At 45.1% G+C, this 15,288-nt stretch overlaps 1 protein-coding gene across 12 annotated transcripts in view; it reads right to left on the reverse strand.

Annotated features, from left to right (window-relative positions):
- GBF1 (golgi brefeldin A resistant guanine nucleotide exchange factor 1) overlaps window positions 1-15,288 on the reverse strand; it is a 150,291-nt gene that overhangs the window by 14,960 nt on the left and 120,043 nt on the right. For all 12 annotated transcript variants that reach the window (XM_074999826.1, XM_074999830.1, XM_074999825.1 and 9 more), the window contains 10 exons: window positions 14,768-14,962; window positions 14,174-14,360; window positions 12,122-12,262; window positions 11,412-11,500; window positions 6,653-6,855; window positions 6,210-6,333; window positions 5,901-6,026; window positions 4,848-4,930; window positions 1,217-1,453; window positions 315-408 (listed from right to left, as the gene is read on the reverse strand). In XM_074999826.1, the coding sequence (XP_074855927.1) occupies window positions 315-408; window positions 1,217-1,453; window positions 4,848-4,930; window positions 5,901-6,026; window positions 6,210-6,333; window positions 6,653-6,855; window positions 11,412-11,500; window positions 12,122-12,262; window positions 14,174-14,360; window positions 14,768-14,962 (1,479 nt within the window). The remainder of the gene's footprint in view (window positions 1-314; window positions 409-1,216; window positions 1,454-4,847; window positions 4,931-5,900; window positions 6,027-6,209; window positions 6,334-6,652; window positions 6,856-11,411; window positions 11,501-12,121; window positions 12,263-14,173; window positions 14,361-14,767; window positions 14,963-15,288) is intronic.

Here is a 15,288-nt window from a genome sequence, read left to right on the forward strand (position 1 = left end):
CTGTGCCATGGCCGTGAGGTTCTGCCACCAATGGAATTCAACCTCAAAGGCTCATTAGCGGGTAAGCTTCATGCTTACCAGTAAACAGTTCAATACTGCCAGTGGAAGCACTACTTTATTACAGACAAATCATGCTTTTCCATTCACTTTCACCGAAGAGTTCACTTCAGAAAGCCCTGTGCTGGTGCAGAAAAACAGGAGAGACTGCAAGGGGGTGTTATTACTTGGGAAAGGTGTCTTCTCCCCAGCACACTTTGAGATAGAAGGTGATCTGCGACAAGCATCTGCTTCCTGACCCCTTCCCACAGACTCACCTCGCTGCTGAGGGCAGTAAACTTGCAGAGAGAAATTATGAGATTGTCAAATACGTCACTCAGGCCATAGTGTGCCGAAATCATTGCACACTTCCTGGAAGACAAACCACAAGCTATGTAAGCACAGCATCGCAGGATGCTTCCAGCCTAGAACCCTAGGCCTGGTTCCCCCTCCAGCATTCCCCAGCATCTTGCACTACAGCAAGCCAATGTTCAGCAGCCCACCTCTATCCCCTGTGCTCCCACCCTCCAACACAACCTGCTAGCAGGTGCATAGAGATCCTGAAACCCTGGTATTTCGTTGTGCTAGTCCAGAAAACCAACTGCAGCCTTGAAAGCTCAGGCAGACAGGACCCAGGTCCCCAAGTCAACCCTTAACATAAAGTTACAGGCAGCGAATTTGTTTCATGGAACAGAGGTTCAAAGTTCAAAAAGACTCCAGCTACAATGGTTTAATAACTGAGCTTTTAAAACGTGCTTACACTTTAGTTTGAACTCAGCTGTGACCAAAGACCCCCCACACAAACTGCTCTGTCTAGAGAAGGATTTTTGAGTAGTAGGCTGGCCAAAAATCATGCTGGGATCTACCCTGGTCTCAACTAAGTTTGAACAATGCTGAATTACTATAAATCATTGAGTACAACAGTGTAGCCCAGGCAGAGACTGAGTGGTACCAACCAAACACCTTAAAGGACTGAATCCATGCAAGCCCAGGAACTAGCACTAGCCAGCACGGGGGAGCTGCAGGCTGGGAGAAAAACCTGTGTTGCTAGGGAAAGCCAACAGCTTATCTCCTCTGTGCTCTCTCCTGCTGGCAGGCAGAGACACTGGCCAAAACAGGGATGACGTATGTCCATAGACTGGAAGCCTACTAGGTCTCTGTGGAGGAAGAATAGGGCTACCTGAAGCCAGAGATGGCCTTCTGGATGATTGTTTCATCCAAGCTCTTGTCAAAAACGTAGGACAGGGCTGCAATAGTGGGACCCCAAGTCATAGTGAAGAGATCGTGGTCGTAGCTTCCTGGAGGCATGTGCAAAAAGATGCCTTCATCAGTGGCACCACGATGCAGCAGTACATTCCACATATAGTTCTCCTTCACCAGGCCCGTCTGCTCTTCTGGCATCACTATCTCATCATTTCTAACAGGAGTGGAGGGAAATGTTAGGTTTGGCTCAGAATGAAAAAGTGAACATTTACACGGTGCCTTTCATTATAAAGGATGTGAAAGAACATCACTCTGCCCTCACCCTGAAATCACTCTGCCCTCCATTTAAATGCACACGCACCATGCAATTGGAAGAGCGGGTAACACCGCTCCGTAACATTGTACAATTGCCCAATGTCAGGAAGTGAAGAATCCATCTCTCTCTAAAAGTCAAGGGGCAATGGCATAATGCTGTCAACCAAACTGGAGGCAGACAGACACCTGATAAGCAGCAATTCAACAGCAATATTCCCTGTAAGCTGAGAACTTTGGGGGCTGCCTGGCTCATTAGCAGAGCGCCTACAGCCACCCACACTGGGCAGCGGGCGTTTCTACTGGTGGTGTACATCCACACTGGCCTTGGTGCACATAAAGTTTATTCTGCCCATGGATGACAAAAGTTAGAGGTAACATTGCTCAGCATCCTCTTTCTTCTTCAGGAACCCATTCATCGTTCACACAGGTAGCTTATGCATTCCCAGACAAAAACTAAGTTATTATAGCAAAGAGTAGGTATGGGTAGCACACGGTAAACAAATTAGGGATGTTGTATTATACCAAAAGCAAGCACTATAAAGCAAGGCGAATCAAAGTTAGATCTGAACTTGAAAGTAATCGGAATACATTAAGGCACAGAAGTCCGTAGTTAAGACATGCAAAAGCCCTTAACTCTGCTCTGAAGAAACATTATGCACTGATAATACAATTATGGTTAATGCATAGCAGTGTTTGTTGTCTAAGGATAAAAATCAGCTTAAGACAGATTTTTTTTAATCTACGTTTGGTGTCACAAGGGCAATGTGATCACAAACAGAAAATAGCCTTCTCAGAAAGGGCCATACAACTGACGATACTACTGACTTCCTTCAGAAATACCAGGACATTAACAATTTCTCTCTGAACACCATCCTTGTCATTGCATCTCCATACACTAACATCCTGCACAATGACCATGTAGCTGTCTGCAGCAAAACTTCACAAGATAAAGGGAAACAATAAGGTATCTGCCCCAAACACATTGTCAAATACCATCCCTTTTAGCCTCACCTCATAACAATTTTAGAATCTGAACAACAATTTGTCCAAACCATGAGAACAACCATGAATACTACGATGACTCCCCAAGATGCCAACCTCTACACAGGCTGCCTTGAACAAGAATTTCTGGGCAAATGCACTACCAAACCAATGAGATACACACAAATGACATTTTCATTCTCCTAACAGACTTAAAGACTCAACATTTCCACCACAACTTCACCAGCTAGTACCTATCCATTAAACTCTCTCTAGAATACTCTCACACCAGCATCAACTTCTGGGACACCATGATCAGCTTCATCAATGGACCGATACTGAAACTATATACAAGAAACCCCTGGATCATCACACCTACATTCAAAAGTCTAACAAATTCCCCAAAATATAATAAGACATTTGTCATCTACAGTCAGACATTCAAGATACTAGTTTTACAAGCCAAGGAGAAAGTCCCAGACCTCACATTCAAAACCACCCTCACCAAAAAGATACAGAAATAAAACCTGCTGCACTGCACACCCTCAGTTGCCACATCCCACACCGCAACCCATTTGGGGCACCACCAAACACTTACAACCCATGCTCAATGGGGAAAACATCCTAAAAGAATTCCTTCCTGAATCCTTTCTTCTGGCCTTCCTGAACCCCTTCTCCAATCGCAAGCAAGCTCCCTTGAAAGATGTGTTAACTTGCGCTAAACAATCTGTTCTACCTCGTACTGAAAATGTCCCAGTGGAATACACTTCGCAGACCCCAAAAAGAGCTCAGTGTGAATATGAAAACTGGTCTCTCTCACCAACAGAAGTTGATCCAATCATAGAAATTAGTTTACCCATCCTGCCCCATCTAACTAATTGCGTTTAGGTGGCAGACATTTTGAAAAGGGCCAGTTCTTGATGGAATTCTCTATGGAAGGACATTCTCCAATTGCTGAAGAAACTTCCACTTACAAAGTGCAAAAAGTGACTTGTAATTTAAAGCAAACTGTAATGCAGCCTATGCATAAGTTGTAGTAAGTTTCACCTGTAGGGACAGTTCTAAGACATTTATGTTTGGAACAAAACAATTTGGCATCCAATGAAAAGTTTCTTAAGAGAGTCATGTTTGGATCAGTTTTAACTCAAATAAGTTAACTTAATTCTGTGCCTAGAGCACAAGTGCTGTAATTTTCAAGAGTATATGCAGTATTCTTCATTTACGTGACAGACTCTGAACCTCTGCTTTAAGTGCAAAAAGCTTCCTTCTTAACTACTGAGTCATGAAAGCACTTCCTTAGTGGAGCAAGATTGTGTGCCAGGATGTTTTTGTGGGCTGACTGCAAAAGTTAAATTGGTTTTGGGATAAAGTCATCGAACAGAAGATTGCTGAAGATTTTCTGGACTCAGTTGGAAGCGAGGAGAACCCCTGCATGCAACAGATATTGATCAAAACTACAACTCAGTTCCCCAAAATCGGAGGTGCCTCTTGAGGAAATTCTAGCTACTTTGCAGTGGTGGCTGCCTGACCCTCCCTCTGGAGGCACTTGAAAGGGAGCCCCAGATTAAGACAACTGCCTTGCGTCCAGACTCAGCTGCTGCACACAATCACAGCCTGAAACCAGCTGTAAATCAGAGAGTCACCTCCTGCCTCCTCAAAGCTGTAATCCCCTTAATTTTGAAGTGGGTGGGCCTGGCTTTACTGAATAGGATCCGTTCAGAGCTGTTATTAACATCTCCCCGCCGACAGCCAGCTCTGTGCACGGAAGGCCCCCGAAACAGGAATTCCCCCAAGCAGTGGTCTACGTGCCAGGAGCCCCACGGATGGGAGAAAAGACAAGGAACGGTCCGTTTCACAAGAGAAAGGGACAAATGCAAAAGCAGAATAACACACACCAAGATCTGGCCTTACCATCTCAGGGCACCAAGACAGTGTCAGGGATGGACACTACCTCTGGCAGTAAATATCAAGTTCTAATGCTGCTGGAAGTCTGGCCTAAAGGAGTGGTTTCACATGGGCTGCTCTCAGCCTGCCATGCCCTCACATGTTGCTAGAAGCCAAGTATTTTTAAAAACTTTATCTTAAGCCTTGCGGATTAAAATACCACGGCTGGGTTCCAACGATATAAATCCAGTTCAGTGACTGTGACGAGCATATTACCAGAGCTCAAGACTGAGATGGAAGATAGTCCAAGGCATATTGGCACATGATTAGCAGAGCTCTCTAATCACGCTCCAAAGGTCTTACAGACCAAAACAGAGCTGTTTTGCTCTCTGAGCACATGGAAATATGAAGGAGGGCTGAATACTTACTTGATGGCATGATACATGTCCTCCAGGATGTCCTGTTCAAAGTCTTTGCCTCCATTCACCCCCTTCAAGTTCTTCCGGAATTCCTGGAATTCATAGTTAGCACCAAGATGAGTCTCCTAGCATACATCTTCACTACAGGCAAGACTGAACCTCCTATGGTCCTATCTTCTGATGTTTAATTTAGTGTGCCTGGTAGCTATGTACCACATCAAGCTTACACAACACCCGTGTTGGTGCCAGTACTGCTGCCCCTTGTCAGGAAGAAGGGAAGTCAACCGCCTCCCTGAGTGGAGACAGCATGGAAGCACAAATTAAGGTACTTCCCTAATTAACACAGTTGGGATTGTGTACCTTGGTCTGACCTTCCGCCGTAGCGTAGACCTGCCCTCGAGACTTTTTCAAACACGCTAGCTTAAGTGGCCTTCAGTAACTCAGCAGCTCATATGCAGCTTGCAGAATCCCTGGCTCCGAATGATTATCCACTTGCCTTTCTGGGGACTTTAACTAATTCAGGGAGCACTGATTGACGAATGCTCTCAGTGGCATGGGAGCTGTCAGCAGCCTCCACGCTAGGAACAGGTAAGATTAATGGACCATGTCCCATGTGATTAGCTTCAACTGTGCAACAGTGTGATAGATATACCACCAATATATGGGCACTGTGACATCACTTTGGGCACTCTGCACATCCCCAATTGCTTATTTATTTAGCATCACTTCTCTAAGTGACTAGTCTCTTCTACTGCTCTTCACTCTAAATCTTATGATACAGCAGGGCATAAAACAGTTTACAGCCTCATAAAAGCAATTCAAACCTCCCCTGTCTGTTACTGCTTAGCTTTCATGCCTTCAGACTGCGTCACTCCTGTACTTAACCCCAACACTGCTATTATTTACAGTGCACTGGAGAGCGCTGGGTGAGAAAGACGAAACAGCAGATGGAAGGAACGGCAAAGGAAAGAAAGCCAGACGAGTGAAGCAGAATTCAGGGCTACGAAAACGAAGAGAAGTAAGAGGCAACAGAACAGCCACGTGCAGGGAACCTGCTCTCACCTCTAGGGTCATAGGAACATTCTGCTTGCGGACATTATGGTTATGCTGGTCAGTGTTCAGCATAATAACTGCGTAGGCCAGGGCAAAGCAGGCGTCACTATTAGCAAATGGAGATCCATTTGATTTCTGAAAGGCAAATACAGCCACAAGTCAAATCCAGAGAAGAAGGATGCACACACAACCTGAGATCTCCATTTTCCTGCTAGCATAACAGAATCCAACAAATGGACTGGCTGAAAAAAATCAGAACTCTGCCACCCCCCACCGACACAATGGACGGACCATAATTTCTTCCCACCCAGTCCATACCCGCCAATGCTCTGTGAAGGCTTCCAGTAGCCTCTGAATTACAGGTGCCTCTCCTGGTAAGCGAAATGCTTCTAGGTAAAGCCGTAATGCTTCATCCAGTCGTAAGCCTTGGAAATTGAACGTCCTGAAATAAGAGTTAAAAGTTATCAGAGACAGACAGGCAGGAGGAAAAGGCGGGGCAGATAGAACAAGGCATGTGTGCACTCAGATTTACTGACCAGAAAATCTTGAGACTCAACATACAGAAACAATCCATACTTAATGGTGGGAAGGGGGAGATGGACAAGCGTTGTGTGTGAAAGAAAAGGTCACCAATATCAGCCAGGGGACAGGAGTGAGGAGGAAAGAACAACAGTCAGAGTAGCTGGTGACAGGTTTAGCTCCCGAACTATCCTTTGGGACCAAATACAAGAAACTGATACCAGCTATGGAAAAATACTCACCCCACAAAGCTTTCCAGCAAATCTATGTTCTTACGGTCACTCACAAACTCCCCAATCATCTTCTTGTCCAGACGTGGATTTTCTCGCAACCATTGGGCCACTTCATTGTTGTCCATAGGCGTGGTGAGAAGGTTCTTCTCCTGCAGGAACTGTATCCCCTTCCTTGGCTTCTGGTTGAACTGCTCTGTGCCAGTTATCAGGAGCTGCAGGAGACAAGTTAACAATGACCAGTTTGGCAGAAGAGCCCTACACAAAGCAGAGAACCTCTCTGCGGAGAGTCACTTCCACTTTTTTCCTATGAGCCAGCACTCTGGGGAATCAAAAGCCATAACACAAAATTACTTTGAAGGTATTGTGAGAAATATGACTGACTTAAGGACTAAATAGGCTGTTATAATTGTTTGATCTTGCAAGAGAGACCCCACAAAACCAGAGCTTGAATGTCTGCAGGCCTCTCTCTTCAGAGAAACAACAGTGAATAGCACAAACAATGAAAAGCTCCAGAAGTCAGAGTAGAGGAAGCTGCAAGATGATTCAACCGCAAAGGATCAGAGCTACTCATCTAAAACAGTAGCCACTTTTATCCGTTTTTTTGGGCTACTGGACTCATGGGAAAAAAAGCCAAGGAGTGATACACATATCTCATAGAACTGGAAGGGACACAGAGGTTGTTGAGTCCAGTTCCCTGCCCTCACAGCAGGACTTATTACCCTCCCCGACAGGCATATTTTTAATTTAACCTGCCCCAGACCCTTGAAAGGCCCCCTCAAAGGCTGAACTCACAACCCTGGGTTGGCAATGCCAGTGCTCTACCCACTGTGCTATCCCTCCCCCTGTGTTAAGCCTCGTGACAGGAGTTCAGGTAGTAATAATCCCATGTGGTACACAGAAACAAGAGACAGTAACAGCTTGGGGTATGTATGTCAGAACATAAAACACTACACTACGATGCTGCACTTCAACCTAGACGCTGCTTATGCCAATAAGAGGGGTTCCCCTGTCAATGTAGATAAGCCATCTCACCAAGAGGTGGTAGCTCAGTCCACGCAAAAAATTTTCCATAAACATAGCACTGCCCATATCAGGGGTTAGATATCATAGGGCTGTGGGTTTTTCACATCCCTGAGAGACAGTAATTCTAAACCTGGTACTAATCCCTGCAACAAACCTCAGCGCCAGCTCTGCTCACATATCTACACCAGTGACATCATCACAGGAGCTAACCACATCAACCACCCCATCAGGGGCTCATTCACCTGCACATCTACTAATACAACATATGCCACCATGTGCCGGCAATGCCCCACTGCCATATGCATTGGCCAACCTGGACAGTCTCTACCTAAAAGAATAAATGGACATAAACCAGACATCAGGAATGCTAACATGCAAAACCTATAGGAGAACACTTCGAACTCACTGGACACTCAGTAACAGACTTAAAAGCAGCCATCTTGCAACAAAGCCCTAAACAAAGCAGAGGACCACTCTGTGGAGAGTCACTTCCACTTTTTTCTTATGAGCGAGCAGTCTGGGGAAACAAAAGCCATAAAACAAAATTACTTTGCAGAAACTAAGTATTGGGGGGTAGCCGTGTTAGTCCGGATCTGTAACAGCAACGAAGGGTCCTGTGGCATCTTATAGACTAACAGAAAAGTTTTAAGCATGAGCTTTCGTGAGCACAGACTCACTTCCATCAGATGCATCTGATGAAGTGAGTCTGTGCTCACGAAAGCTCATGCTCAAAACCTTTTTGCAGATACTGTGAGAAATATGACTGGCTTAAGGACTAACTAGGCTGTTATAATTGTTTGATCTTTCAAGAGAGATCCCACAAAGCCAGAGCCTGAAGGTCTTCAGGCCTCTCTCTTCAGAGGGACAACAGTCAATGGCACAAACAATGAAAAGCTTCAGAAATCTCATCCAGTGACTCCAAAGAGAAACTGCAGAGCTGCAAATTATTTGCAAATTTGACACCATCAACCAAGGATTGAACAGAGACTGGGAGTGGCTGGCCAATTACGAAAGCAGTTTCTCCTCTCGTGATGGTCACAACTCCACATTAGCTACTAATAATGGGCCACATCCTCCGTTACTTAGCTGACCTTGTCAACTCTGGCGCTCCTCTTGACTGGGACTCTCTCCTTTTCATAAGCCTATAAATTTAGCCCCTCCTCTAGAACCCCCCACTCGTCCATCTGACAAAGCGGATCTTTGCCCACGAAAGCTTATGGTCCAAAATATGTTAGTCTATAAAGTGCCACAGGACTTCTTGTTGTTTTTGAAGATGCAGACTAACTCGGCTACCCCTCTGATAGCTATGCCAATGTAAATTCTTAGTGCACACCAGGTGTTATTGAAATAAGATGCAGAAAGAGTTCAGGAGGTGAGGCGAGTCCCTAGAATATCGAGAGTTCCATCAGGACAAGCAAAACCAGCTGAGAATCTGGGACAATATAACGAATGGGTTTTTGTGGGTGTGTTTTTGTTTTAAAATAATTCAATTTTCTTTATACTTAACATGATTTGTGCTTCAGGGGTCAGGATTATATAACAAAATGTCTACAGTGCAACAGAGCATGTGGTTAAGAAGGGGTTAACTGAAGGTTTCAACGTGTTAAGAACACCAAATGCACTAACAGCTACATGAACTTTACTAAAGCCCCAGAATAAATGTCATTTCCCAGCCCCATGAAACCACTAGCAGTGACCCAGTCAACTAAATTCATGGCCATCCCAATTCTGACTCTCCATGGGTCTCAGTACCTCAGAGCCCATCCCTCGACTCCTCTCTACAGCCCCAGGTATGTGAGCTTTCTCGAAGTACAATGAAGTCCAAAGCTCTTTCCGTACAGTGTACAGAACACCTGGATATATTCAAGATCACATATATTAATGATTGTGAAGTACACAGATGTTGCGGCGATGAAGTCCAAATACCTGCACCTGTCTCAAACACTGATCATTAAACCTCTTCCTCTCCCAAACAACCTCCACAAAGACAGCCTTATGGTAGGACATGAGAGTCAACACATTTAGTCATTTATAGACCAATGGAGGAGAGCAAATTCCAAAGCTGAAAAGCCATTATAGAGAATATCCTACAGACAACTCTCTCTCATGGAACTAAGAGCTCAGACAAGAGTTCTCAGTTATGGGGAAGAAAATGGGCTCTGTGGTACCACAGGACGGACCCACACAGTTCAGAGCTTTCTAAACCAGAACAATGCCTTAGACTGCACTCAAACCCACTGGCAGTCAAAGTGGACCATGAGGCACAGGTTTCGTATGCTCACAGTGAGACACCATGCACATACAGTTAGTGACAATTTTGTTTCTGAAGAGATGCAAGATAGACTCAAGAAAGCATATTATTATAATCTAGTTGAGGTGACAATGGGATGAATTACAGCAGTGAATCCTGCATTGCAGAGAAAGAGTAGCAGCCTTCATTCAGGTGTGTGTGTAAAAAGCCATTTTGGCCACCACAAACCAACACATTCAATCTAAGTTGCAAATGCCTGTCACGGGACAGTTAAAAACCACCGTATCTTTTGGTTGCCTTCCCCAGCCTGCCAACACCACCCTCATTTATCCAGATTGGGTCTCTGTCACCCATACTCAAATCACCTTAACCTGGCTCTCTTTCTAAGCCTCATAACAGGCTGAGGCATGCACTGAGTGTATGTCTGCACTACAACAGCTCAGCTTCAGTGATGCAGGTGTGCTGCTGTAGTGTCATAGGATAGATGTTTTCTACATCAATGGAAGGCGTTCAGCCACTGATGTGATTAATCCACCCCTCCGTCAACCTACCTGGATACACAATGGGAGATAGCTTGACCTATCCATCTTGCATGATATTTTCACAGCTCTGAGCCAGGTAGTAATGTTGATGTAAAATAGGAGTCGACCAAGCCAGTGAGACGGGGAACAAGGCGGAACACAGCAGAACACCATAGGAGAGCACCACTTAAAGAAGAGCAATTACCCAACACTGTCTTCAGAGATCTCTCAGAACAGCCACACCCTCTCCCTCCTACGCTGGGGTCATCAGGTGTGCCAATGCTACCTTGCTTTTGACATCAAAGACAGCTGATAGATCTACCACCACCAGCACGGACACTTGAACCCCATCCAGTCTGAAGAGGAAACCAACTACTACGCAAGTTCAGTCTGTGCCATACGCAGATTGGAACCCAGATTAACAAGTATAGGAAGGTAGCCCAGGAAGAATTTGGTAAAAGTAACAAGCAACCTACCACTCGTAAGAGAGAAGTTTAACCATCTCCATTACCATGAGAGCTGGCAGGTTCTCCAATGGCCTTCAACAGCCTGGAGCACCATGGATCCAGAGTACAAGTTCAGGCATGAAATATCCCCAACATCTCCAGTAACTCAGATCACAACCAGAGTGAAACTCAAGTAGACACAAAGTAATACCTATTTCCCTACGACAACGGCCTGGCTTCAAAACACACACACACACACACACACACACACACACACACACACACACACACACACACACACACACACACACACACACACACACACACACACACACACACACACACACACACACACACACACACACACACACACAGAGAGAGAGAGAGAGAGAGAGAGAGAGACAGATCTCAAACAAACATTCTAAAGCTTTGATTAATCACAGCAAGCCAAAATATGAATACTTTATGAAGGAAGAAAGACGGACGATGTCCAGAGAATCCTTTTATGGTATGTTAGCAGCCCGCACCTTCTTTTTGCTCTTGATTTCCATCAGCTCCTGAGTTCTGGGCAGGAGGCAAGAAAACCGCGTAGGCTTCCTGGGTATGTTCTTCTCAGCTAGAAAGGAAAGTGAAAGTGTCACTACAGCCAGTCCCACCCCCACAACACCATCACTCACTATGGTGCACAGAATGATTTTCCCCCACCTCCCACCCCCGACATCCTCTGGCAATCACAAAGCCCTACTGCAATGTCCCTTCTGTAAATGCCACAGTATCCATCACATCACATCACACTCCCCCCGACCTCACAATCTTCCTGCAACTGCTCAGCAGCTCCAGGACCACTCGTGCACAGAAGCTTCTTATTCATGACCATTTCTCACACACACTATTTTTCTGCCTCCTTGGGGGACATTACAGTCTGAAAGTGATAATCTTGAGTGCAGTGCTAATCCTGGCTATCTACGGTAAATGATCCCGATCAGGCTAAACCCTTGTGTGTTCTCATACAACCAAAGGGGACCTGTCAGTTCTAACCCTCTCCATACAAACATCTACAGTAGCCATGCTGTCAAATACAGCACAACTGAAGTAACAGAACTCCCCATGCACATGTATTTCTGGCTCAGGGCAAGTTCCAAAACATGTACAGCAAATTCCACTATCAGGTACTGTAACAAAGAACATAGATCTGACCCATTCCCTGCAAAGATGGTCAGTCAGGAGGGAGTATTACCTGCATCACTTCGTCCCTCCAAGTCCAGGCATCCCTGCTTCATCTGATCAGCCATAAGGCACCCACTGGTGGGTGGGCATGCCCCAGCCACCTCTGAGACCACATTGGGAGTTTTTGCTTCACTCAGCATTCTCTCATTGTCTGTGAGAAGGCAAAAGGCGGCATGAGAAATCAGCAACAGAAGATAGACAAAAGTTTCTGAATAACTTTAATATATTTTACTTATCTTATAGACAGAGACTGAGGTGTTATCCTAACAGATTTTGTAACCCCACTCCTTCCCTGCTACTAGAGTCCTCCTCCTCTAGGATTCTGTATTGGCAAAGGAACTGAGGGGCAGCTGGATCTACTTTGTCCTTTACATCCCCAGATGTCTCTGTTCCTTCTCCATTGATGAAGGAACTGATGCACCAAAGGGTATTAAGAGCAGAATGGGTCGAACTGCCCCTCAGTTCAGACTCCCAGAGAAGGAGGACTTTGTGGTAATCAGGAAGGAGGGCTGGTTGAAGATCTGTGTTGACAACACACATCAAGGAACCTGAAAGGTTGGTAGCCCTTTTTTCAAGTGATTTTCCGCACAGACCCCACTCAGTCTAAAAAGCAATAATCATTTCAGCTAGAGACAGATGCCAAGAGCCCTGCTTAAAACAGTATCTGCAGGACAAATGGGCACCTGACGTGTAGGCCTCTACCAAAGCAGAGCATGTCTAGTAAATGTCCAGACCAAGCTCTCTATAGCCACCCCAGAAATTTCAGAAATAGGGATGTTCTTCAAACGGCAGCACAGACTGCATTAAGTTCATGAAATGAGCTCGCATGTGAGCAGGTGGATCTAACCTGGCTAATTCATAACATGTCTTTACTACCTGAACCTTAACACCCTCTGCAAAGGTTGCAGGCAGTCAAGATGACCTCCTTAATGATTCTGTCCTAGCAAAGTATTGTGACAAAGCTCCTACAACAACAAATACATGACATTTAGCTTCTAGGGGGTTGACTGAAGTCGGGGGAAGAAGACTAGAAGATAAATAAATTGGTTCATAAGGAAGCACGACAACAACTTTGGACAAGAACTTGGGACAAAGCCTAAGAGCAACCCGGTTCTTATCAAACACTATTACAAGCGGGATCCACTAAGCAGGTGAGACTCTCCCCTACCAGAGCTGATGTCAGGACTACATTACAGGTGGTTAAGAGAGCAGGTCACTAAGGGCTCACAGGAGAGACAAAAACATATTAGTACTACAGTGAGATCCCAAGAGGGTGAGAGCTTCCAAACTCAAGAAAACATGAGTTAGGCTCTCAAGGAATCTAGCCACTGTAAGATGAGAAAGCGTGGCTCAAGACAGAAGGGACAGGTGAAAATATTGCTGCTAGCTGGACTCTTCTGGAACTAATACAAGCCTCAACTCTTCTGGGATAAATATAATCTTAAATTATTAAAAGGAGACAGCTGGGGCTGAGATGTCTATGTATTCTTCCACATAGCTTTTTAACTCCACCCAGCTGAAGCTCTCCTGCATGACGAAAGTTTGAGGTTCAACTGAACAGCTCCTTCAGACAGTTGTCAACCATCCAGCCATCATCTAGGCCAATGCAGGCAAAATGCAGCCTGCAGGCAAGATACAGTTCCCCCTCCTTCACACAAACTTCCTCCCAGATCCCACACACAGCCCCCATGCCCCAATCCACTGCCCCAGCTCCCTCCTGCACTCCTCCATTAATATCATAGAAGAGTGGGGTCCTTGACCACTTTCCAAATTCTTGGAGCAGCTCCCCATTAAAAATTATTGCTCACACCGATCTAGGCTGTTTGATTATATCTTGGGACAGACAGTGAGCACATTCTCTCTAATCTCAGCTGCCAGAGACTGAGTCCCTGAAGTGGACTGGCTGCCGTCAAGGTTGTGAATTCTAAAGAGTCCTGGAAAGCATGCAACTGAGAGAATGGAAATATGCTCTCTTGAAGTTCACTAGCTACGTGACCAAAAGATGACACACAAGTGTGTTTAGATAAGTTAAGGTAGAACATGGAAATTTGAAGTGTCTCACTGCTGCTTGATTCTTTGGTACTACTGGCAGTTTCTGTGTTAGGCTTAACCACTTCCTTCTCCTGTTGGTGGATGTTGCTCAGCACTTTGGCCTGGCAATGTGCTTCAATGCTGTCAATCACAGTCAGCAACGCTTCAAGAGACAGCAAGTGAGTAGTGTAGAGTTGTCCAGAAACTGGAAAGGCATTCTGGAAAAAAATCGAACAGTTGAATGTGAGACAGTCTCAGACTGAATGCTCTTCCAGGGTAGCTTGTCCCAATGCTCTGGACATGTAAATTTACAGTACAACACCCCAAAACTTTCCACAACTTTTTTCAACACCACCACTTGTTTCCTGCTTCTTAGCCCTACCGTATTCCTTCCACCTCTTTAATCTTCCAGAACTTAAGTGGTCTTTCTTATCCATACACTCCTGTTTAATCAACCAGAACCTTTTGTCCATTGCCATCTGCATGTCTCCCTAACCTCTCTGAATCTCTGCCACCCCCCCTTTCCACATCGTCATCCAAACTCCTTCCCAGCCCTACTATAACTCATGTTATGAAGTCTGCCACACTAGATGAAGAGAAGGGCAAAGCAGACCCTTTTCAGCACCTTGGAGAGCAGTTTGTTAAGGTCCTCAAATAGATTAGCACAGTAGTAGTCACAGTCATAGTTTATATAGAGCTCAGTAACAAAGCTGGGGATCCTCCACAGCTGAACAATGGCCTCCAGGGCCATCTCCTTCATCTCATAGGGCATCTTGGGGTTCTCCACAGTGATGATCTCCATCAGCTTTTTTATGTACATCTGAAAGGGGAAAAAAAAAAAGACGGCAGCTCAGCTGACAGGAAAGCAATGCAATATTGAGCTCTTTGGATTAATCTCCTTTCACATAGGAGTCACAGTGAGAAAGCCTCCAAATTTAGTAAATGCTCATTCTGAAGGGAAAACCTCTTTGGGCTCCTTCACATGTAGGAACTTCATATAAGTTTCAACAGCAAATTTTTAAGGATGTCACTGAATTATTTCACCATCATCAGACTGAGATTTGCTATTCCAAAAACAGAGAGAGAAGACAAGGCTATATATCAGTTTCAAAAGCACTTTACTATTTTAATAATAAGGAACCCTGA

Source organism: Carettochelys insculpta, chromosome 7, assembly GCF_033958435.1.
Source record: "Carettochelys insculpta isolate YL-2023 chromosome 7, ASM3395843v1, whole genome shotgun sequence".
NCBI classification, from domain to species: domain Eukaryota; kingdom Metazoa; phylum Chordata; order Testudines; family Carettochelyidae; genus Carettochelys; species Carettochelys insculpta.